General features: G+C 42.4%; 1 protein-coding gene across 10 annotated transcripts in view; it reads right to left on the bottom strand.

The window, feature by feature from the left end:
* Window positions 1–5,865: 5,865 nt before the first annotated feature.
* The window catches only part of LOC135520382 (regulating synaptic membrane exocytosis protein 2-like), a 249,172-nt gene continuing 230,043 nt past the window's right edge, over window positions 5,866–24,994 (bottom strand). For 8 of the 10 annotated variants that reach the window (XM_064945892.1, XM_064945884.1, XM_064945886.1 and 5 more), the window contains 5 exons: window positions 9,560–9,701; window positions 9,171–9,283; window positions 8,899–9,000; window positions 8,511–8,650; window positions 5,866–8,393 (listed from right to left, as the gene is read on the bottom strand). In XM_064945892.1, coding sequence (XP_064801964.1) covers window positions 8,196–8,393; window positions 8,511–8,650; window positions 8,899–9,000; window positions 9,171–9,283; window positions 9,560–9,701 — 695 coding nt within the window. In that variant the 3' untranslated portion in view covers window positions 5,866–8,195. Of the gene's footprint in view, window positions 8,394–8,510; window positions 8,651–8,898; window positions 9,001–9,170; window positions 9,284–9,559; window positions 9,702–14,067; window positions 14,505–24,994 lie in introns of those variants that run through there. The other 2 variants (XM_064945890.1, XM_064945891.1) reach the window with 2 other exon arrangements.

Raw genomic sequence — 24,994 nt, 5'->3', positions numbered from 1 at the left:
TTTATCTTCATATACAGTGGGGTCTGACATTATTGAAGCACCTTGATAAAGATGAGCAAAAATAATTAAATCATTCATATACTGTGCTCCCCAAATTTTTGAAAATGATATTATTTTATACTAATACTGTAACGGTTTTCATGCGGTGAAAGAGAGTCGGACCAAAATGCAGCGTGTAGATTGCGATCCATGTTTAATGAACAAACGTAAACACGAATCAATACAAATACTACAAAACAAAAGAACGTAACGAAAACCGAAACAGCCTATACTAGTGTAAACTAACACAGAGACAGGAACAAAGACACTAAGGACAATCACCCACAAAACAGACAAAAATATGGCTGCCTAAATATGGTTCCCAATCAGAGACAACGATAATCACCAGACTCTGATTGAGAACTGCGTCAGGCAGCCATAGACTAACGCTAGACATCCCACAAAACCCCAAGACAAAAACACACCACAATAACCCATGTCACACCTTGGCCTGACCGAATAAATGAAGAATAAACATAATATATTTCGACCAGGGCGTGACAATACACTTGCTGAAGAGAAAAGGTAATGGTAAAAATGATTGACACCCTGGTTTTCAATACATTTCAATATCTCACCTTGCCAGGATAATGGCACTGAGCTTTTTTCTAAAATGTTTAATGAGTTGGAAAACACATTGGGATCTTAGACACTTCCTCCATACAGAATCCTTTCAGATCCTTGATATCCTTAGTCTGCGTGTCACGTTCTGACCTTAGTTTGTTTATTATGTCTTTGTTTTAGTATGGTCAGGGTGTGAGTTGGGTGGGTTGTCTATGTTCTTTTTTCTATTGATTTGGGATTGCTGTGTTCGGCCTGGTATGGTTGTCAATCAGAGGCAGCTGTCAATCGTTGTCCCTGATTGAGAATCATAAGTAGGGAGCCTGGTTTCACTTTTGAGTTGTGGGTGATTATTTTCCGTGTTAGTGTTGGTGCCACATGGAACTGTTTCGGTTTGATTACTTCACGTTTATTGTTTTGTTCAGTGTTCATTACTTAATTAAAAAACATGAACACTTACCACGCTGCGCATTGGTCATATCTCTCATACTCCTCGTCAGAGGAGGACGAATCCCGTTACAGAAACACCCACCACCAAAGGACCGAGCAGCGTGGTGACGAGAGGCAGCGATACCTGGAGAACTGGACTTGGAAGGAGATATTGGACGACAAAGGACCCTGGACACAGGCTGGGGAATATCGCCGCCCCAAGGCAGAGACAGCGAAAGCGGAGAGGCGGCGGTATGAGGAGGCAGCACGGCAGCGCGGCTGGAAGCCCGAGAGGCAGCCCCCAAAATGTATTGGGGGGAGGGACACGGGGAGTGTGGCTAAGTCAGGTAGGAGACCTGAGTCAACTCCCGTGCTTACCGTGGAGAGAGAGGGACTGGGCAGGCAACGTGTTACGCGGTGAAGCGCACCTCGCCGCACTGGCCTGGCGACGGGGAGCATTCAGCCAGTTAGGGTTGGGCAGGCTCGGTGCTCGAGACCTCCAGTGGCTTCCACGGTCCGGTCTATCCGGTGCCGCCTCCACGCACTAATAACATACAAATGATTGTATTTTTCTTGTTTATATGTGTAGTGTAGGTTGGAAAAAGTATGTGAACCCCTAGTCTAATGACTTCTCCAAAAGCTTATTGGAGTTAGGAGTCAGCTAACCTGGAGTCCAATCAATGAGACGAGTTCGGGGATGTTGGTTAAAATTTGAGTTTGCTATTCACAAGAAGCATTGCCTGATGTGAACCATGCCTCTGTCACGCCCTGGTCTTAGTATTTTGTGTTTTCTTTCTTTATTTGGTCAGGCCAGGGTGTGACATGGGTTTTGGTATGTGGTGTGTTTTGTCTTGGGGTTTTTCATAGGTATTGGGATTGTGGCTTAGTGGGGTTTGCTAGCAAAGTCTATGGCTGTCTGAAGTGGTTCTCAATCAGAGGCAGGTGTTTATCGTTGTCTCTGATTGGGAACCATATTTAGGCAGCCATATTCTGTGAGTGTGGTGTGGGTGATTGTCCTTGTCCTTGTGTTAGTTTGCACCAGTTTAAGCTGTTTCGGTTTTCACGTTACATTTCTTGTTTTGTATTGATTCGTGTTTCCTTTGTTTTATTAAACATGAATCTTAATAGCCACGCCGCATTTTGGTCCGACTCTCCTTCACATAAAGAAAGCCGTTACAGCCTCGAACAAAAGAGATATCAGAAGACCTAAGATTAGGAATTATTGACTTGCATAAAGCTGGAAAGGGTTACAAAAGTATCTCTAAAAGCCTTGATGTCTGGAGAAAAAAAGGCACAGCAGACTGTTTGTCTACTGTTGTGACCTCAAATTTTTTAACCCATTTTTGCAGAAATCCAAGTATTTCCAAAGGGTTCACATACTTTTTCTTGCCACTCTAATTCATTAGGTTAAAACTGTGTAATTTCCATTCAACCATTTAATTTCTTTGTAAATATCTGGTAATGTATCTACGTAAAAGAAAGTGCTACCCAAGCACACTGAAGAAAAATATTAAACAACCAACCAGGCATTCAGAAAGAATAATCAAATAATCTATTAATATCAAGAGGACTGAGATATGTCTGAAATCCAAGAGGATAAATACACATGATTTCATTTGATTTATCATTTCCATAAACATTTGGGGTGAAGTTTAGCATGACATATAATTAGAGCGAACCAAAAGTTGTTTTAAATGCTACAGTAACTGTTGACTATATTGGGTAGACACTGGTGTGTCCAACCTTACACCTTAAACGTTTTTCATAACCATCCACCATACTTTGGAAAGCATTACTAGAGCCTCACAAATTCAGCATTACCACAACACAGTGTCTCTCTTACCTGCTGGTCCTGTGTGCTATGTCTCTATAGTAGAATATGTGAAATGATAAGCAGAACTCTCAAGCCTTCGTACCAATTTGAACCTCAACACTTACTCATTTCCCATTTAAAATGTCCGAACTTAGTCACCTACCAGTTATCATTGCAATGGAGGCATCGCTCACTTAACTGTCTAACCACACCACAGGAGTTCATCTCAACAAACACGTGAAGAATAAACTCAAAATGCAGTACTGTCATTGTTGAAGTACAGTATTTCGTGATAGGTGGTTAAATAACTAACTAACATACTTAATTACTTACTTTCTTACTATTCAAGCTGTACAACCTTCAAGCATAAAGAATTGTTGGTCATTCCAACATACCACTGTCATGACGTTGGCCTCTTTGAGTATAGCAACCCCATCCCCCTCTCCCTGCCTCCCCCCTTTCCTCCTTCAACTAGGCTGCTGTGGTCAGAGGTCGTAAATTCCTGAGAAGACCTCATGGACACACAGTTATAGAGAGTAGTTTTTCATGGAGACAAAGGAAATCCTTCCACCTCACAGAACTTGAGGTACGAACAAATTTCATGTTCCGGAGAAAGTGTAAAAGATCGGTGAAGAATCCAGCAACGAACTGGTCCTTTTGTCACAACTTGGGGAAGCTCATGGGAGACTGTGTGGCCACATTACCATAATGCTGTTAATATAATAGCCCCAGATATAAGGTTTACATCTAATTGTTGTATAAGATGAATGAGTGAGTATGATACTGTTTACACAATTTTACAATATGTTTAATGAAGGAAAACTCAAAAAGGGAATTGGATATTAACTAAATCAGAGGACCGCCCCTGATCCCAGTTAGGGTCAAACGTCCTGGGACAGCCCTTTTCTGCCACTCTGAATAAAACCCAACTTTGAGAAACTATCAGCAGACCATGTTTTTCTCCATTAGGAGGAGGACAAAGGTTGCAGACCATTGCTGAATCTTTTAACCATACCACATGGTTAAACTCTTAGACTATCGATACCGACAGAATGAGAACAAGTCTTTGATATTAATTACTAGTCTGCAGCTAGGAATTCGGTATCATTGAACGCGAAGAACGACAACCGCCGAAACATTCATTCTATAACGAATGTCACTTTGAACTATCCCCTCTCACCAAGACAGACAGAGAGAGAGGGAGAGAGACGAACAATTCTACGAAAGACACAAACTTTTCACCAACGATCAAGACGACACACTGAGCGTAAATATATATATTGATTGCAATTGTTCCCTAATGAGTGAGCGTTCATGTGTAAAGGATTAGCATTTTAATTGTTATAATTATCACTCTGTAGTGACTTCTTGGTCGACCCCCCATTTCCCCTTTTGTCTAACAAGCCCCCATGCCGGTTCAGCCCACTAGGGTACATTTTCCTATACTTTCATGTAACCACATTTACCATGCTTGTTTATGCATTTCTGTGAATTACTTAGTTAGAAATAAATAAATGATTTAAGACAATTGATGTATGGATGACTCATTTTGAAGACTGGGTTTGTGCAGATAACCAACAATTTACGACGTTTAGAATGAGACTAACGTGAGGTAAAATAAATAAATCATTAATTAGAAGACTATTGATCAGATATGAAAATATCTGAAAAGTTATATTGGGAAATTATAACTTTGTAATCTGAATACTTTCCTTGGTTCCCCGACTTCCTAGTTAATTACAGTTACATGATTATTCAGTTTAATCGCGTAATACTAATTACAGGAATCTTTGATAAAAACTAAGTCTTCAATTTAATGATAGTAAAGACACGACACCACTCTACACAGTTGAATAATGTGTGTTAAAAACAGTAAAAGAGGAACTTTCTTTTTAGTTCTGTAGTAAAATGTATTCCTGGCTCTCTCCGAAAGTATAGGTTGTTCTTTCATCTGTAGTGTTGCCAAAGAATTTAGTGGAAGCACAACTCTGCACTCATATGAGGGGAAGTGGAACTGACTGCTACTTCTTGTCTCTTAACTTCCCCCAGCTTGACCTAAGTCTTGATTTGTGCACATGCTGTATACAGTTCTGAAAGACAAAACAAATTATATGTAGCGTAGACTGTAGTATAGGTAGGAACCATTAGTGGGCCACAAAGGTTGTGACCTCCTTTTTACTTCCAACCTACCTGGAGAAATAAAGATAGTGATTTGTGGAACAACCTACCTGGAGAAATAAAGATAGTAATTTGTGGAACAACCTACCTGGAGAAATAAAGATAGTAATTTGTGGAACAACCTACCTGGAGAAATAACAATAGTAATTTGTGGAACAACCTACCTGGAGAAATAAAGATAGTAATTTGTGGAACAACCTACCTGGAGAAATAAAGATAGTAATTTGTGGAACAACTTTCCTGGAGAAATAACGATAGTAATTTGTGGAACAACCTTCCTGGAGAAATAACGATAGTAATTTGTGGAACAATCTACCTGGAGAAATAAAGATAGTAATTTGTGGATGTTGGGGAACAACCTACCTGGAGAAATAAAGATAGTCATTTGTGGATGTTGGGGAACAACCTACCTGGACAAATAAAGATAGTGATTTGTGGAACAACCTACCTGGATGAATAAAGATAGTAATTGGTGGAACAACCTACCTGGAGAAATAAAGATAGTGATTTGGGAACAACCTACCTGGATGAATAAAGATAGTAATTGGTGGAACAACCTACCTGGAGAAATAAAGATAGTGATTTGGGAACAACCTACCTGGAGGAATAAAGATAGTAATTTGTGGATGTTGTGGAACAACCTGTCTGGAGGAATAAATATAGTAATTTGTGGATGTTGTGGAACAACCTGCCTGGAGGAATAAAGAAGGTAATGTGTGGATGTTGTGGAACAACCTACATGGAGGAATAAATATAGTAATTTGTGGATGTTTTAGAACAGGAAATAGTCATGCCCAGATAGATAAAAATGCTCTTGTATGTTGATATTGTTCGCTGGTACTCAGTGTCAGTGTAATATCCATTTTTTATTTGAAAAATAACTTACATAAATCTCTGTAGTCAACCATACTTCACCAGGACATAGCCTTGGCATAAACACATTGCACCAAAACAAAAGAAAGAAAAGGCATTCAAAAGGGGAAATAACATGTCTTTGTCATCATGTGAGACATTATTCCTATTCCAAAATATTGTCATCTATTTGTGTTTGCTTGTTTTATTCAAATTTCTAATATGTACAATGTAAATCAAAAACGAAAGTATATAGCTTGTTATAGCAACAAGATATCGGATGGACATTAGGATGTATTGGTTTAACATGGAAAAGGAATAATGTCTCAGTTTATTTTCATTCAGACATAACTGCAAGACTCATATACCTCCCATACACAAGAAGCATTTATAATTACTAAAAATAAAAAATAAACTGGTCTTGGCTTATAAATAAACTAATAAAAATATATGAAATTAATTATATTTTCACAAAAACAAAAAAAACTAAATTCATATTGTGTGGCAATATCCCATGTTGTTTGACCTTGTGTTTTGCTCATCCTCACAAACAGTGCCTGAACTACACAGCAATATACAGTACATAAGTTGTATGTTTGCCGCATCTTGCTTGGATATAAATATCCTTCTTGCTGTACCAATACAGATTATTTTTGCATGTTAGTTAACAATACTGAAATAAAATACACTCGCAACCATAACTTTTTTTGTCAACCTCCAATGAATATAAAATATTTTTCCTTGTCATTCTTTTTGAAAAAGTGGAAATAAAATATGATCTAGGGGTTAGTGGAATGTTTTGTTAAAACGTTTTAATAGTTTGGCCATGAAAGTAACTAATGAATTTTCTGTAGAATTCAATTGAAGGTGAGGGGGGGAAAGTAACGAAGTTGACATGCACTGTACAAGAAACTGCAAAACTCCCAAACATCCTCTTTATCAAAACATGCTGAGTTACTTTAAGGTGTGCCCAAGCCATGTTGCAGAAAATCCTTTTCAACATGCTTGTTCAACAAATCGCCAAAAAAGACATATTGAAACGATACAGAGCTGTAAAAGAACCAACGGTCCTGAAACTCTGGACAATATCAGGGGGATGCCCTGGGACAAGGGAGAGAAAGAGACGTGTACAATTTGCACATAATGTTTATCTTTATAAGGCTTGTAAACCTTTACAATGAAATAAATAATTTACATTTATTTTCATCATCACTTTGTCACATAAACAGTTTTTTTTGGATAAATAACTCCAAAAGTTTTTATTTTAGTTTCTCTTACTGTATGTCTGCCAAACACAGACTTATGTTATGGATGGTCTAAAGAATGATAAACAATGTGTCTTTTTTTATCACGCTGTTGCATTCACTCCCCTTTGAAAACCATGCACTAGTGAAATTTAAATTTAAAAATAATATAAATTGTTGAAAATGGCTGATGTGTTTTATTTGTTTTTCTCCATCTTTTTTTGCAAGTCGCAGCCTCAAGAAAATAATGGTCTTTTTTTTTCCAGCTAAATTTTTGTCCATGCAAAAAAATCTTCTTTTTTTTTAAATCTTCATTTAAATGTCATACAATATATCAACAGAGAAATAATAATGTTAGGTCATAAAAGTTAGTCTTGTTGTAGGTTCTGATCAATAGATTCTGGAGTGTCGATAGTACAGTAGCCACTTCTGTATTGCCTTTTGTAACTTTAGTATTGTCTCTCTCTGGTGTGATCTACTACTATTTTGACTAGGGCCTCATATTCGGAGTTTGAGCTTTAGTTGGGACACCCCACCTCTCCAATTGCAATGATCCTCATAGTTCCATTTACACATCTAGCTAGGTCTGTTGGCTTGGCGTGACCAAGCTTCTGGACAGGACAACACTGTCAGTCACCCCTTCAGGTATACAAGTACATCGACAATAAAACAAACAAAAAACAAACAAAATAATTATAAACAAAAACATGTATTTTTCATTCAAAAAGGGCTTCTGTAGAACTCATCGAGCAGGTTCCCAGTTCCGACCCCCATGGCTTAGATTGGATGAAAACCTGGAATCGCTCGATTTAGAGACAATTCCTGGTGCTAAGGAGTCCGTTACGGCCTTCTAATCCGAGCTGGCGCTCCGACCCGGCCGAGGGAGCGACGCTCGCTACGCACAATGTGTGCGACATTTTTGTCAAAACACAGGATCACGTTTGCACCCCTAGAAACAGGCTCAGAAGACACAACATCAAGCATGCAGTGTAACCGGGGGGCGTGACCTGTCTGTCGCAGCATGTTCAACCTCAATACTGGGTGCTGCTGCTACAACAATGCTATCAGTCCACACACTGCTATGACCGGCTATCCAATGACGTTTGGGAAGCTCTTCTTGTCAAGGGGGCCAGGGTAGGGTCCACCAATGAGGAAGGAGGAAAGAGCTTGAACCAGCCAATCACCATGTTAGACAGGTCCAGCTCATCTAAAAGTATCTGAACTGCTCCCATAAAGGATTTATGGTCCATGCGTCCGTAGTCTCCCCATACGATGATCTGTGGAGAAGAGGGTTTATTAGACATGTTATTATAATATGTTAGAGGCCTGCATTTGTTTAGAAATGATGTGTGAACTGTGAAGTATTTATCAAGGCCTTGTAGAACGTAGTTTACCTGTAGAACTTTCCCTCCAGGAGCCTCTTCGAAAGGCAGTTGCTGCTGGTAAAGGGGATCCAAGGTTTTTCTTGCTACTTTTGTTTTCTTTTTGGCTATACAGGCTCCGTTTTCCAAAAGATACACTTTTACATATGGTGCTATGAAGAGAGAGAGAGACAGACAGAATAGTTACAATACTATTGGCAGCATTATCAGTTGGTTCAAGCTCTGGTTACAGTAGTGACCAGTTGGTATTAGCATGAAGTTCGGGGCTGGGGTTCTATTCTATTCTACTCACATACAGGATACAAAAAATGCATGTACTCACGGTACTGTAAGTAGCTTTGGATATATGTGTCTTCCAAATAGCATATATTAATATATGATACATCATGTAGTAAATTACCTGGCAGTGCCTTGGAACCTGGTTTTCCCACAAGGCCACGGGCTCGGATCACTTCCACCTCCAGCGCCCCTTTCTTGTCTACGATTCCAATCTGGATGTCACCTGAACAACACACACCACAGCCAACACAATGTTAACACTCCATTCACACAATACAGATATCCTTTCCGTATGGACTGGGGTCGCTAAAGGCGTCTTGACACATAAACCAAATATATAATTCATTCAGAATCTCTTGACACAACATTGTTCCAGGAATATGATCCACCAACCCATGGGTGGTGTAGCTAGCGTCTGACGTCCAACCAGCTGGGCTGGGCCTAGTCCATCCAGGAAGTCAGAGAACTGGGCGTCGGAGGACAGTCTCACACCAGGGAAGATCAGGCTGGAACAGAAGGGAGAGATGACACAGGTAACTATGGAGACTAAAGAAAAAGGCCTCAAAGCTTGAACTTGCTTATTTAGAGTTGGCAAGATCCAAAAAATGACTGGAAATTCAAATGAGCACCCCAAACCTACATTTGACCTATTGATGACTTCAACGAGACTTCTCGTAATAAGTGAGAATGCTATGTCTACAATTAACCTACGCATACCAATGTGATAATGTACATCGGAGGGATGAACATTATCACGTTGGTATGCGTTAGACTTCACTTACTTTCCCTCTGAGCTGTAGCTGTTCATGCTGCCGTCGGTGGACTCTCTGCTGGCCTGCCGAGTCATCCTGCTCCTCATCTCTACGGCCAAGCCCGTCTCTGTGCTCCTCTGCACGGTGCTGCGAAGCTTCTTCCCACCGGCTTCTGGACAGAACAGAGGGACAGAGTGGGAGAAAGAGATAGAGAGAGGGACAGAGAGAGGGACAGAGTGGGAGAAAGAGATAGAGGGACAGAGAGAGGGACAGAGTGGGAGAAAGAGATAGAGAGAGGGACAGAGAGAGGGACAGAGTGGGAGAAAGAGATAGAGCGAGGGAAAGGGAGAAAGGGGGAAAGAGAGAGGGAAAGAGAGAGCAGGGGGGAGAAATAGTTAATACATTGCTCTCAAGTGTGTGCTTTGCTTTCGAATTACATACAGTAGGTTATTGTAGACATAGCATTTTCACTTATTACGAGAAGTCTCATTGAAGTCCTCAACTGGAAGATCACACTTCCACTCTATGGCAATTCTACCATGAACTCTCTTCTCAGAGCACTGCAAGTTCCATGTGATCATTTAGCAAAGAGATTTATTAAACATAAAGTGCCATATTACAGAAATAATTTTTTTAAACAGTTGTGTGCGCGTACGTGTGTGAGTGTGTGTGTGTGTGTATGTGTGTTCGTGTATGAATGGGCTAAACAGAAGACGACCATGTACATCCCTCTTCCTGCTATGCCAGAGCACCGGCTGCCTGCTCTGCAGGGTTCTTGCTCTAGCTTAGAGTCTCTCTCTCCCCCCTCCATCCCTCTGTTCCACCTAGGACCGTTCAGTGTCTGGCCTCCCCCAACTGATACAAGGTGACAGCTGACCACCCCCATTAGACCCACTGAATATCTCCTCCAATCTATGTGACAGCAGGCCCTGCGTAGGGCACATGGCCAGGACGTGGCTGGAGCTGCGTGGGGCCTGAATGGCATTCTTTGCAAACCACCAAGGAGGGCCAGGAGAGGGATATACTGGAGGTAACTGTAGGAGCAGGTACTGGTACAGGTCAGCCACTGCAGAGCTCTAAACAAGTCACATGACAGGGCTTTCAGCAGAGAACTAAAGAAACAAAATGGCCGTTCCTTCAAATACAAAAATGCATACGGGGTACACCGGACTAATTAAAAGTGTCAAATGGTAAAAGGTGAACTAATGGGTCTGTCTTGTCTCTCAGTAAGGAATGCAGGAAGCAGAGGTATTGAGTTCTAGCAGTGTTATTAACTCTGAGAATAACCAGGGTAAAGATAACGAATTTAAAGAGAGCTAATTCATGTGTCAGACATGACCACTGGACACACTGTCCGGGAATGCACGTCAACATAGAGAGTGAATGTTCCTCACTCAGTGTTTACATACGTAGGAGTGGTTCTGCTTTATCACAGAAACAACCTTTCTGAGGGCATCACACAGAGGGGTAATAAAGTCCTCTATAACCCAGGCCTCTTACAGTTTGAAGAGCACTCAACAATTCCTCATACTCTGTGTTCAAATCAACTGCAAGTAATCTGGCAGATATTCATATTGTCCTTAATGCAATTTCCATCTCTGTAACTTAAAACGTGTGTGTGTGATTTTAAAACGCCTTAATTATACTCTGGTTACTGTCCCTTCCACCAGCTTCTCTCACTTCCTGTCTGCCTGCCTGCCCGCCTGTCTCCCATCCACAGGAAGTACATACTCTTAGAATCAGAGGAAGATACGCCTTTATTACTCAGGCAGGCCCTCACTGCTGAGGCCAGAACCCTGGCATCTCAGCTATTCAATGGCATCCGCCTCCTCATCCTCTCATCAGCACTGACAAAGCAAACTGGATTCAGATACGCTGCCAGTGACGTCTAAAGGCATCTAAAGAGCTGTCAGTGTGACAGTCAGGCTCCCGCCATGCAGCAACCACCTAAACACAATCAATGAGCGATGTGCTGAATGATCAGCTGAATGAATCAATGAACATTCATTCATGGTTGTATCTGAGGTCATTATGGATGGCAATACTAATAAAGGAGGAGAAGCTAATCTATGAAATAGCTTTTTAATGGCTGGTCAACTGTTTTTAATGATGCATTTTATACCTTATTGGAGTAATGCTGAATAAAGGTGTGTGATTATGATGAGACTGTAGGTGCCATGAGCCAGGCCACACACACTCATACACACACACACACATACACACACACACACACACACACACACACACACACACACACACACACACACACACACACACACACAGAGGCTGTGCCGTTGTCATGGTTTATTATTAAGGTAGAGTATTAAAAAGATTACGGAGTGGATTTTTTAAAGCTCACCCAGACAGCTATATTCAGTCAAATTAAGCTACTACCATTGAAAGTCCACATCATTAAACTCCATATCCCACTAAAAGGGAAAAGAATATAGAAAAATATGTGTTCTGGAAAGAGATAAGGATCTGTGAAAGAGAAAAAAAATGAAAAGCATTTAGAAAATGCTGCAGTGCATCCAGCCCCAGCCGTGAAACACTGCTCAATGAAAATGCGTCACTTTGGAGTGGTAGAGATATACGGGCTCTGGGAAAATCATACGTCATTTTCCCAGAGCCCATCTAGATGCTAGAACAAAACCTTCATTTGAGGAGCTATTCTCTGAGTCCTAAGATACTCCAAGATACTGTCTTCACGTAACATAAACTACACATCAAAGACTCACCTGCAGTGTCACTTCCATCCAATCAAATGACTGTTTACAAACATCATCAGTACAGTTTGTGTCATCTGGGAGAAATGTTTATGAACAGCAACCTGATTGGACGCACATTTTGGGTCGACTACTCTAGTACCTTTAACTCCAGGTATGGAAGCATTAAAGTCAGTGTCTACCCAGAAAGAGGATTGGGTCGACTACTCTAGTACCTTTAACTCCAGGTATGGAAGCATTAAAGTCAGTGTCTACCCAGAAAGAGGATTGGGTCGACTACTCTAGTACCTTTAACTCCAGGTATGGAAGCATTAAAGTCAGTGTCTACCCAGAAAGAGGATTGGGTCGACTACTCTAGTACCTTTAACTCCAGGTATGGAAGCATTAAAGTCAGTGTCTACCCAGAAAGAGCATTGGGTCGACTACTCTAGTACCTTTAACTCCAGGTATGGAAGCATTAAAGTCAGTGTCTACCCAGAAAGAGGATTGAGATGAAGGGGGCTGGAGACATTTCTATTGTATTATCTCAACATTCCAGTGGATCATGTCTATTTCAGAATAGTCTATTAAAGTCTATTTATAGGAGGAGGATTATACAATCCCCCTAACCCAGCTAATACAAGCACAGCTAATACAATCCCCCTAACCCAGCTAATACAAGCACAGCTAATACAATCCCCCTAACCCAGCTAATACAAGCACAGCTAATACAATCCCCCTAACCCAGCTAATACAAGCACAGCTAATACAATCCCCCTAACCCAGCTAATACAAGCACAGCTAATACAATTCCCCTAACCCAGCTAATACAAGCACAGCTAATACAATCCCCCTAACCCAGCTAATACAAGCACAGCTAATACAATCCCCCTAACCCAGCTAATACAAGCACAGCTAATACAATCCCCCTAACCCAGCTAATACAAGCACAGCTAATACAATTCCCCTAACCCAGCTAATACAAGCACAGTTAATACAATCCCCCTAACCCAGCTAATACAAGCACAGCTAATACAATCCCCCTAACCCAGCTAATACAAGCACAGCTAATACAATCCCCCTAACCCAGCTAATACAAGCACAGCTAATACAATCCCCCTAACCCAGCTAATACAAGCACAGCTAATACAATCCCCCTAACCCAGCTAATACAAGCACAGCTAATACAATCCCCCTAACCTTGGGAAAACATCCTATATGAATTATCAAACATATTCTCAACACCCACTCAGAAATAAAACAGCTATAAACACACACACTAGACACTAGAGACGAGGTCAACACAATATCTAAATCTATACTACCGCCCACACCAAAACAAATAGTGATTCATTCCAATCGGGACAAGACAAGCATGCTTGCCATTGGTAAGTGATGTCGATGAGGGAGCCAGACAGTGTTTCAGAATAGAACATCAGATCTAAAGCAGTAGCCAATGACACGAACAGGGAAGTAGCTACTCAAGTACGAGAAGCCTCTTCAAAAACACACTGAGCATGCCCATCCACCAGCAACACAGTACTGTACCACAGCTAATACTACAACAGCCTCCACCCTCCCCGTGCTCCCTCTCCCCCGTCAGGTCATCAGTCAACCATCAGTCCATCCCTCCCTCTCCTCTATCCCCCGCTCCCTCTCCATCTCTCTCCACCCCTCCAGCCATTCGTCTGCTCCCTCTCTTCCCGCTGCCCCTCTCCATCCCCCCATCCCATCCCTTTGCTCCTTCTCCCATCCCTCAGCTCCTGCCTCTCTCCCTCCAGCAGCTGTGTGTGTCTGCCTCAGTGTCCCAGGTTTAGAGCCATCTCGCCTTACCTCCGTCATCCTCGTCGAAGGAGTTCATGCAGGGGAAGTAGTTGGCCAGCGCCTCGAACGACGCAGACAAGCTCATCTTGCTCTGGGAACGCTGCATGCGCATCCCGGACCCCGGGGCGCCAGCCGCTGCAGTGGCATCATGCCCCTGCCTACCCATGGTCACTGAACACCCACTGATCACCTGAGTCAAGTGGCCTTCTAGTGGAGGTTACAGGTCTCCAGACAGCTCTACCGTGCACCGAGAGGATAACTGAAGAACTGGTTGAACGCTAAAGCCCAAGAGAAGACTATGGTGCTGTAGTAGCAGAATGACTCTCTGATGCAGCTCTTTGTGTTGTCTCCCTGTGCTGCGTAGTGTGAGACTGGGTTGAGAAAGAGCTTGCTTGCTTCTCTGCTCCGTGTTAGTGCTCTGTGCTATGTGCCTGCTACTCAGCTCCTCTCCCCCCTCTCCTCTTCTAACACAATTGGGAGAAGGAGGGGGGTGGCAAACTGCATCCTCCTCAGCCAATCAGAGGGCTCACTGCTCAGGCGCACCTCGGCTGCCTCTCCAGGCAAAGGAGCTCTACCCAGAGATACGACTCACTGAACCTCACTAGCTCCTCTCTCTCTCGCACACATGCACGGATACACAAACACACACACACACGCAAAGACACAGAGGTCCCTGTGACAGCCAGCCATTAGGGGCATAAACAACCCTGAACAGCTATTCCACTCACAGTTCACGTGATAGATCTCCATCCCCCTCCCACCCCCACCCCCACTCCCCAGCAGCGCAGTTCTCTTCTTCAGTGTTTTTCCACCAAAGATTGCAGCAAACCCCATGTAGCCAGCTATCCCACTCTCTGTTTACATACCCATGAATCATCAGTACAGTGGCTCTGAAATTATTGCCATTAGGAGAATTCACTTGAGCTAGTTCAAATTGACCACCTGTTAAAAAATTGTCATTTGTGAGAGAATCTCACAAAATTGCTGTCAACCGAATTCTTGTCTTTGAGACATCACTTCCTTCAACATCATTTCAACCACCAACACTACAACATGGACTGTATGAATTAGTTGCCATAAACACTGCAGAGTTCATTATGGCCATCTCTGGCATCTCTCTCTTCAACCTGAGGCAACAGACATCCTCTAAACAGCTCGCTTCCACTTCAGTACTGGGAGTGTGTGTGCTTGGACATGTTTGGACCAACTTGGACCATCCATCCAGAACCACTTCCATCCAGATCTCACAGGTGGTTCCTAAGATCCTTTACAAAGTTTCTGAGCACGGTAAAATTAGATTGTAATGGCATGTGGGAGAGATGCCCCCTATACTAATCTAGGACATCAGGCTTGGTGAAGAGAGAGCCAAAGTGCCTGTAGAGGCAGTTTAGCACTGAAACAACAGACAGCTAAATTGTGCTGTTTTAACTATCTTGTCAGAAAATCAAGTGCTGTGCTTTTTCTCAGAGAAACTGGCAGAATAGACACAGTACTGGTCAATTACTGAACAAGCACTGAGCTGCTCTCCTTTAAATATAGCATACCTCTGGGCTACAGTCCCTCACTGGGAATAAAAGTCCTCACGAATAGAAACACTGCAACCTATTTCCACGAAATAAAATCGCCCAATTTCCCCTTTTGTACATTGAATTACATGTTCTCATCTAGGTCAGATGAATGTAAAGTAAAGGAAATTAGACAGAAGAGAAGAACACCACCTGAACCAATTGGGTCATTTTAATGCGTCATCTGACTGTAGCAGTTTGGAATATGATAATGAATCGACCAGACTGAGAGTTAAATATGTGTACTAAACTCTTTTGACTTTCGTGTAAATCCTGAATTGTTCTTAATGGGAGACATTTACCTTTTTACGTGCACTAAAGTCAGAGTACAACTCATTGTGTATTAATGAGGATCCTGCTAACACCTCCTCCTATGTATCACAATCATCAGACACACCGTTAACTTTGAGGTAGGTGATCCGGCAGAGGATTAATGTTTGGGAGTGGCACCAATAATTATTGGATCATTATAATGACTGAGGTCACACTAACAAGCCAAAAGTACGTGCATCTTTATATTTCTGGACTATTCATTATAGAGTGTGACACACTCATCACTACAGGAAGAAGACAGAAGATAGTGATAAGTGCAGTTTGTTAAATAGCCTTGTCACTTGACATGGCAAAGGGTGATGTGTTCTGTTGGTCTCAGAGCTCTAGTACTCTACTGAATGTTTGGCTGACCCCTGACCCCTGTTCCATTAGTTCTATAGAACTAAGAATAGCCAACAACATTCTATATGTTTCAAAGAGTAAAGGACTTGCAGAGAGGTAGATTACTACAGCACATGTCATTGAAAGCATCAGAGGAAATGTATTCTTCCCTGCAAAGATACACAGCTTTGATATGTCTTTACCTAGCAACGTACATGCAACATTGCCATAACAACCCAGAGCTACTGTAAAACAAGAGTGTGAAAGATTCAGAGGAATGGTCCAGATGTTCTGGGAAGTGGAATGGTACGTGTCTCACTGACCAGGTGACTGTGATTGGCATTCAACGAAAACAACACGTTGTGCAAGTGCCGTGTGCCACAGCTTTTTCACCTTCGGTGTAGCCAACCCTCCACCTTCCATCCAACCAAGGATCAGTCCCAAGAGATGATGTAAAGACCAATGGCCAAGGTGTTGAATACAATGCACAGACTCGTCTGAAGAAAATGAGGTTGATTACAGGGCCAGCTGGTTTATTTCCCACATGTCTGTCTGTGTAGATCTGGTGTCCACAAATAGAGCACACTTCACACTCCTTTCAGATGACTAAAAGTAAATTAATGAAAGCCAGGGGCTGAAATCTCATTAATTGTGAAATATACTGCACATGGGTAAGAAAAGGTCCCTCTGTATTGAATTAATTCATATTAATTAATGCAGCAAGATAAAAGTCTGGCATTAGAATAAAGCATAGAAGGTCAAAAGAAAAATAAACGAACTGTGCTCTATATTATCTTCATTTCTTTATTCAGTTCTCTGTCCAACACTTCCTAAGGAGCATTAAAGCCCCACTGATCAATTAGTCTACAGTAGAGGTCTACAGTAGAGGTCTACAGTAGAGGTCTATGGGCCTAAAGTAGATGCCCACAGACTTGGGTCAAATACAGAAAATATGTGAAATACTTTCAAATACTTGGTCTTTGTTTGATTTAGTTTCCTTGGTACAATGGAACCAATGATATATTGCACACTTCAAATCAAGCACACCTGAAACACTTTCAATATGCATTCTGACCGTGGTCCATAGACCAAGTCCATAGACCTTCTACCTTATAAGACTGTACAGCAATGACGGTCTCAGCATCTTTGACTCTTTCCCAACAACGTGTACAATTGTTTTTCAGATGTATTAGTCATTGCTTCTCAGACATGTGTTTTATTACGATCAAAACAGCAAAAAGACGACAGATAGTCGGGAAAATAATAACACCTCACACGACGGGAATTCCAAGAATGCTACTCATCAGATGATAACAGCAAGTCCGGGGCAAAATAACCCAGAAGTGACGCGGGTGGTGAGCAGCAACATAAAGACATCAAAGACTGGTTGGTCTTTGGGGAAGAAAACGTGTGTGATTGATGGCGCAGGGTGAGGCCAAGCGTTAGACAGAGAAACAGAACCAGTCAGTCTGCAGAGTGTAAACACAGCCTAATGGAGCTGTCCTGTCCTTCCTGCCCCCTCTGTTTCCTCTCTCTCTAATGCTCCGTCCACCACCGTCATACAGACCACCACAACAAAAGCTAGGGCTATAATGGCAACTGATACAATACAGTCATACATACACACACAAACACACACAGCAGCCCTGGCAGTGGGGAAGCACAGCTTTCCTCCAGCTCCTGGCTCTGAGAGCTACCTGCCATCTGCCACACCAACACTCCAGGACTGATTCAGGTCATCCTGGTGACCACAAACGGAAACCACATTTAGCTTCACAAAGGAGAACGGATTTGAAGACTAATCATAATGATATCATGTCATATTGTATAATATCATATTGTATTGTTTTGTATCGTTTCAAATCACATCAGATTAGATCACATGACATACATATAGAGTAGGGAGGAAGCCACGGTATGTAGTTTGATCCAACAGCTCATTCCATTTCACAGAGGTCAGTCAGTTAGTCAGGCAAACTTTACAGTAACAGTCAGAGGAACTACAGGATGGAAAGTCCACTGACGCAAAGGAAACCAAAAGAGGCAGATTTCTGGGAAGAAGAGAGTGTAAAAGAGAGTTCTGGTTTGGATACTTGTCAAAGCTACATTAACACTGACATTGAGCCCTAGTCATTAACACACATTAGCCCTACACATTGTTTCCAGGAACCAATGCAATTCTTCAGGTCTCAGGCAAGGTCACACGCAGGCACGCACGCTTCGCACACACACAGAGCTTACACTATGTTGTTCACACTTTCATCAGTTTGTGAGGAAAGTGTGACGTGTGCGGAGGTGGACACACAAGGTAAGGTGAAGTAGGACACTGAGCTGTGTAAAGACAGCAGCAGCACAGTGACTACCTGTACTCAGTGGTGTGAATACACTGACAGACAGAGAGGGAGAGAGAAATTGAGAGATTGAGAGAGCGAGAGAATGAGAGATGTTATGACAGCCGAGGGATGGCGCTCAGAGTCATTCAGAGTCAAGATAATCATCTACATTTCAACTTGCAATCACGTTTCACATTCCACTCCCTCATACAGTATACATATGCATCAGTAGTGTTATGATACAGAGTATCATACCTCATACCAATGAAAACAAACGTGGCCTGTGAAGGCAATATCATGGATATGTCATCATCAAACAAAATACTAGTTAAATACTAGTTAACAAGAACATTTCCCAACAGGAATAGGACATTCAAAAACCCAACTGTTGGTGACTAAGAGGATATAGACATCCAATAATACATTTTGACAGACTGCTCATAGCTCTTCCTCATTGAAAAACAGTAGTATTACACATTGGAACAGAGTGGGAGGACAGAAACAGAACATCTTTAGCTGTGGTTAAAACCGAGGTGAGTGAGTGATATGTTTTAGCACAGCTGTGTTGAATGTCTGTCTGTGGGCAGTCAGTCTGTCAGTCTGTGGTCGAGGGAAGAGCTGACTTGGTGACACGGGAGCCATATGCTAGGGGAAAGGGCATGGGGTGAGTCACGTTCCAAGCTGACAGACTAACGGGCTGGATGAGACGTTGACCAAAAAACAACAGTGTTATGTTACATAAGCTGATTTGCCAATCGAAAAACTGCTTCATGGTTGGATCATCCCTTTTCTATAATTCAATGGCACCCTATTCCCTATGTAGTGCAGTAGTTTTGACCAGAGCTATGGGCCCTGGTGAAAAGCAGTGCACTATAAAGGTAATAGGTTGCTATTTGGGATGAACCCTAGGTCTTTCTGGGGAACCTGAATGTTGTAACGAGGTGACCTATTAACGAATGGCAACACAGACCACACAGCTTAGGGAGCGAGTGAGGCAACTGGGGAAAACCTTACCAGTCATTATTGTAATAGCATTTAGCAGACACCTTTCTCCACAGCAGCTTCTAGTTAACAATAACACATACAGGTAACTGCCAGAATCATGTCAACACTTGAGTAAATAAGGGATACATACAGTGCCTTCGGAAAGTATTCAGACCTCTGGACGTTACAGCCTTATTCTAATATTGATTAAATAAATATAAGAATTCTGCAATCTACACACAATACCCCATAATGACAAATTGAAAACAGGTTTTTAGTCATTTTGCAAATGTATTATCAATAGAAGGTATTCGGACCTTTTATCTCTGTCAGCCTGGTCACCGACAACGATGAGACAGCCTATAGGGAGGAGACCTGACAGTGTGGTGCCAGGATAATAACTTCTCCCTCAACGTGATCAAGACAAAGGAGATGATCGTGGACTACAGGAAAAGGAGGGCTGAGGAAACTCCCATTCTCATCGGTAGGGCTGTAGCGGAGCAGGTTGTCCACATCACCAACGAACTGTCATGGTCAGTTTGGTGGTGATGTGGACACCAAGGAAGTTGAAGCTCTAAACCTTCTCCACTACAGCCCCGTCGATGAGAAAAGGGGCGTGCTCGGTCCTCCTTTTCCTGTAGTCCACAATAATCTCCTTTGTCTTTGTCACATTGAGGGAGAGGTTGTTGTCCTTGCACCACATGGTCAGGTCTCTGACCTCCTCCCTATAGGCTGTCTCACCATTGTTGGTCATCAGCAAATTTAATGATGGTGTTGGAGTCGTGCATGGCCGTGCAGTCATGAGTGAACCGGGAGTACAGGAGGGGACTGAGAATGTACGCCTGAGGGGCCCCTATGTTGAGGATCAGTGCGGTGGATGTGTTGTTACCTACTCTTACCACTTCAGGGGGGCCTGTCAGGAAGTCCAGGATCCAGTTGCAGAGGGAGGTGTTTAGTCCCAGGGTCCTTAGCTTATTGATGAGTTTTGAGGGCACTATGGTGTTGAACGCTGAGATGTAGTCAATGAATAGCATAGTTCCTTTTGTCCAGGTGTGAAAGGGCAGTGTGGAGTGCAATAGAGATTGCATCATCTGTGGATCTGTTGGTGTGGTATGCAAATTGGAGTGGGTCTAGGGTTTCTGGGATAATGGTGTTGATGTGAGCCAAGACCAGTCTTTCAAAGCATTTCATGGCTACGGATGTGAGTGCTACGGGTCTGTAGTCATTTAGACAGGTTAACTTAGTGTTCTTGGGCACAGGGACTATGGTGGTCTGCTTGAAACATGTTGATATTACATACTCAGAGAGGGAGAGGGTGAAAATGTCAGTGAAGACACTCGCCAGTTGGTCAGCACATGCTCGGAGTGCACGTCCTGGTAATCCGTCTGGCCCTGCGGCCTTGTGAATGTTGACTTGTTTAAAGGTCTTTCTCACATTGGCTGCGGAGAGCGTGATCACACAGTCGTCCGAAACAGCTGATGCTCTCATGCATGTTTTAGTGTTACTTGCCTCGAAGCGAGCGTAGAAGTTATTTAGCTGATCTGGTAGGCTCGTGTCGCTGGGCAGCTCTCGTCTGTGCTTCCCTTAGTAGTCTGTAATAGTTTGCAAGCCCTGCCACATCCGACGGGCATCGGAGCCGGTGTAGTACGAATCGACCGTTGTCCTGTATTTACGCTTTGCCTGTTTGGTGGTTCATTGGAGGGCATAGCGGGATTTCTTATAAGCTTCCGGGTTAGAGCCCCGTTCCTTGAAAGTAGCAGTTCTACCCTTTAGCTCAGTGCGAATGTTGCCTGTAATCCACGGCTTCTGGTTTGGGTATGTGCGTACAGTCACTGTACACACATTCAAATCAAATCAAATCAAATGTATTGATATAGCCCTTCGTACATCAGCTGATATCTCAAAGTGCTGTACAGAAACCCAGCCTAAAACCCCAAACAGCAAGCAATGCAGGTGTAGAAGCACATTCCCTCGAGGCGGCCTACAGGGAGGAGGTGAGGGCCCTCGGAGTGTGGTGTCAGGACAATAACCTCACACTCAACGTCAACAAAACTAAGGAGATGATTGTGGACTTCAGGAAACAGCAGAGGGAACACCCCCTATCCACATCGATGGAACAGTAGTGGAGAGGGTAGTAAGTTTTAAGTTCCTCGGCATACACATCACAGACAAACTGAATTGGTCCACTCACACAGACAGCATCGTGAAGAACGCGCAGCAGCGCCTCTTCAACCTCAGGAGGCTGAAAAAATTTGGCTTGTCACCAAAAGCACTCACAAACTTCTACAGATGCACAATCGAGAGCATCCTGGCGGGCTGTATCACCGCCTGGTACGGCAACTGCTCCGCCCACAACCGTAAGGCTCTCCAGAGGGTAGTGAGGTCTGCACAACGTATCACCGGGGGCAAACTTCCTGCCCTCCAGGACACCTACACCACCCGATGTTACAGGAAGGCCACAAAGATCATCAAGGACAACACCCACCCGAGCCACTGCCTGTTCACCCCGCTATCATCCAGAAGGCGAGGTCAGTACAGGTGCATCAAAGCTGGGACCGAGAGACTGAAAAACAGCTTCTATCTCAAGGCCATCAGACTGTTAAACAGCAACCACTAACATTGAGTGGCTGCTGCCAACACACTGACTCAACTCCAGCCACTTCAATAATGGGAATTGATGGGAAAGGATGTAAAATATATCACTAGCCACTTTAAACAATGCTACCCAATATAATGTTTACATACCCTACATTATTCATCTCATATGTATACGTATATACTGTACTCTATCATCTACTGCATCCTTATGTAATACATGTATCACTAGCCACTTTAACTATGCCACTTTGTTTACATACTCATCTCATATGTATATACTGTACTCGATACCATCTACTGTATCTTGCCTACGCTGCTCTGCACCATCACTCATTCATATCTTTATGTACATATTCTTTATCCCCTTACACTGTGTATAAGAAATTAGTTTTGGAATTGTTAGTTAGATTACTTGTCGGTTATTACTGCATTGTCGGAACTGGAAGCACAAGCATTTCGCTACACTCGCATTAACATCTGCTAAACATGTGTATGTGACAATTAAAAATTTGATTTGATTTGATTTGATTTTACATTTAACATGCTGATAGAAATTAGGTAAAACTGATTTAAGTTTTCCTGCATTAAAGTCCCCGGCCACTAGGAGCGCCGCCTCTGGATGAGCGTTTTCCTGTTTGCTTATGGCGGAATACAGCTCATTGAGTGCCGTTTTAGTGCCCACATCGGTCTGTGGTAGTATGTACACAGCTACGAAAAATACAGATGAAAACACTCTAGGTACATAGTGTGGTCTACAGTTTATCATGAGATACTTGAGATACTGCAAAACTTCAAGACTTCCTTAGATATCATGCACCAGCTGTTGTTTACATATATGCATAGGCCCCTGCCCCGTGTTTTACCAGGCTGCTGTTCTATCCTGCCGATAGAGTGTATAAACCGCCAGCTGTATGTTCTTAATGTCGTTGTCCAGCCACGACTCGGTGAAACATAAGATATTACAGTTTTTAATGTCCCGTTGGTAGGATGCTGTCAGTTCGTCCAAATTATTTTCCAGTGACTTAACGTTAGCTAGCAGGATGGAAGGCAAAGGCAGATTAGCTACTCGTCACCTGATCGTCACAAGGCACCCTGATATTTTTCCGCAAAATCTCAGTTTCCTTCTCCAGCTACTCTATATTTATTATTATTATTTTTTTATATATATATATTTTTTTATATATATTTTTATTTATTTATTGTTTATTTCAGTTTATTTAGAAAATACTTTATTTTTTCTTAATTGTTGTTTAAGGGCTTGTAAGTAAGCACTTCACTGTTAGGTGAAATACCTGCTGTATTTTACGCATTATTTGATTTTGATGGTCATCTCAGTGACCAGATCTCAACCCAATTTAATACTTATGGAATATTCTGGAGCGGCTCCTAAGACAGTGTTTTCCACCACCATAAACAAAACACCACATGAGTAGAACTTGTAGAATCAATGTCAAGGTGCATTGAATCTGTTCTGGCTTGTGGTGGCCCAACGCCCTTTTAAGGCATTTTATGTTGGCGTTTCCGTTTAATTTGGCAGTTACTTGTACATCAAGTATAAAATGTACCCATGCCATAATTCCCACAAACACACAGTCCAAAATGAAGAGGTACTGTCTGTCCAATATTGAGAACAGTTTGTTTTCATTTTGCAACGTTTTGCTAGAGTTCCCTACACGGTGAACATGACCTCTTGTGTTGCCAGCACCATAACTCCAATCAACGGAGTCACCATGACAACCACAAAGAGTGTTAAGTAGCACCACTTAACCAAGAAGAGAAGTACTGTAATGTACTGACGGAAGAACATGATAGAGACAAAAACACATAATAAAAGTGCCGACATGTTGGTTCGGTAGGCATGGACGGGCACATGGGACAGATGTGCCAAAAGACAGGTGTCCCAGTCAGCTCACTCACACGTGTCCTGCTCTGCATGCTCAAAACAGCTTATTTTTCTGTAACTATGGCTACATTATTGTATTTAAGTTGGTTTTTATTCAATTCATGTATTTGTTACAAAAAAGTCAAAACAAAGACATTAGTTAACATCGTGGACAATGCAAAGCACATGAAGCACTTGTTGTACCATGTGCCATTAGACAACATTAAGTTATTCATTCAAAAATAATATCAATAATAGAATCACTGCCTCGTGAATAATCACTCTGAAAGATGTTTGGTACATTAACATTTGATCCTAATACAAACCTTTCTTTGTAGAAAGTCTTTGTAGAAACGCAAAACTGCACATTCAGAACGATGAGAATAACACAGAGTTATCATATAAACAAGCTAAGCTAGATGCCCTCAATCTCACACAAACTATCAACGAACCTACCAGGTACAACCCTAAATCCGTAAACAAGGGCACCCTCATAGATATCATCCTGACCAACCTGCCCTCTAAATACACCTCTGCTGTTTTCAACCAGGATATCAGCGATCACTGCCTCATTGCCTGCGTCCGTAATGGGTCCGCAGTCAAACGACCAACCCTCACCACTGTCAAACGCTCCCTAAAACACTTCAGAGAGCAGGCCTTTATAATCGACCTGGCACGGGTATCCCGTCAGTAGAGGATGCCTGGTTATTCTTTAAAAGTGCTTTCCTCACCATCTTAAATAAGCATGCCCCATTCAAAAAATGTAGAACTAAGAACAGATATAGCCCTTGGTTCACTCCAGACTTGACTGCCCTTGACCAACACAAAAACATCCTGTGGCGTTCTGCATTAGTATCGAATAGCCCCAGCGATATGCAACTTTTCAGGGAAGTTAGGAACCAATATAGACAGTCAGTTAG

This window comes from Oncorhynchus masou, chromosome 29 (genome assembly GCF_036934945.1).
Source record: "Oncorhynchus masou masou isolate Uvic2021 chromosome 29, UVic_Omas_1.1, whole genome shotgun sequence".
Lineage (NCBI taxonomy): Eukaryota > Metazoa > Chordata > Actinopteri > Salmoniformes > Salmonidae > Oncorhynchus > Oncorhynchus masou.
This window is presented reverse-complemented; position numbering and strand designations above follow the sequence as displayed.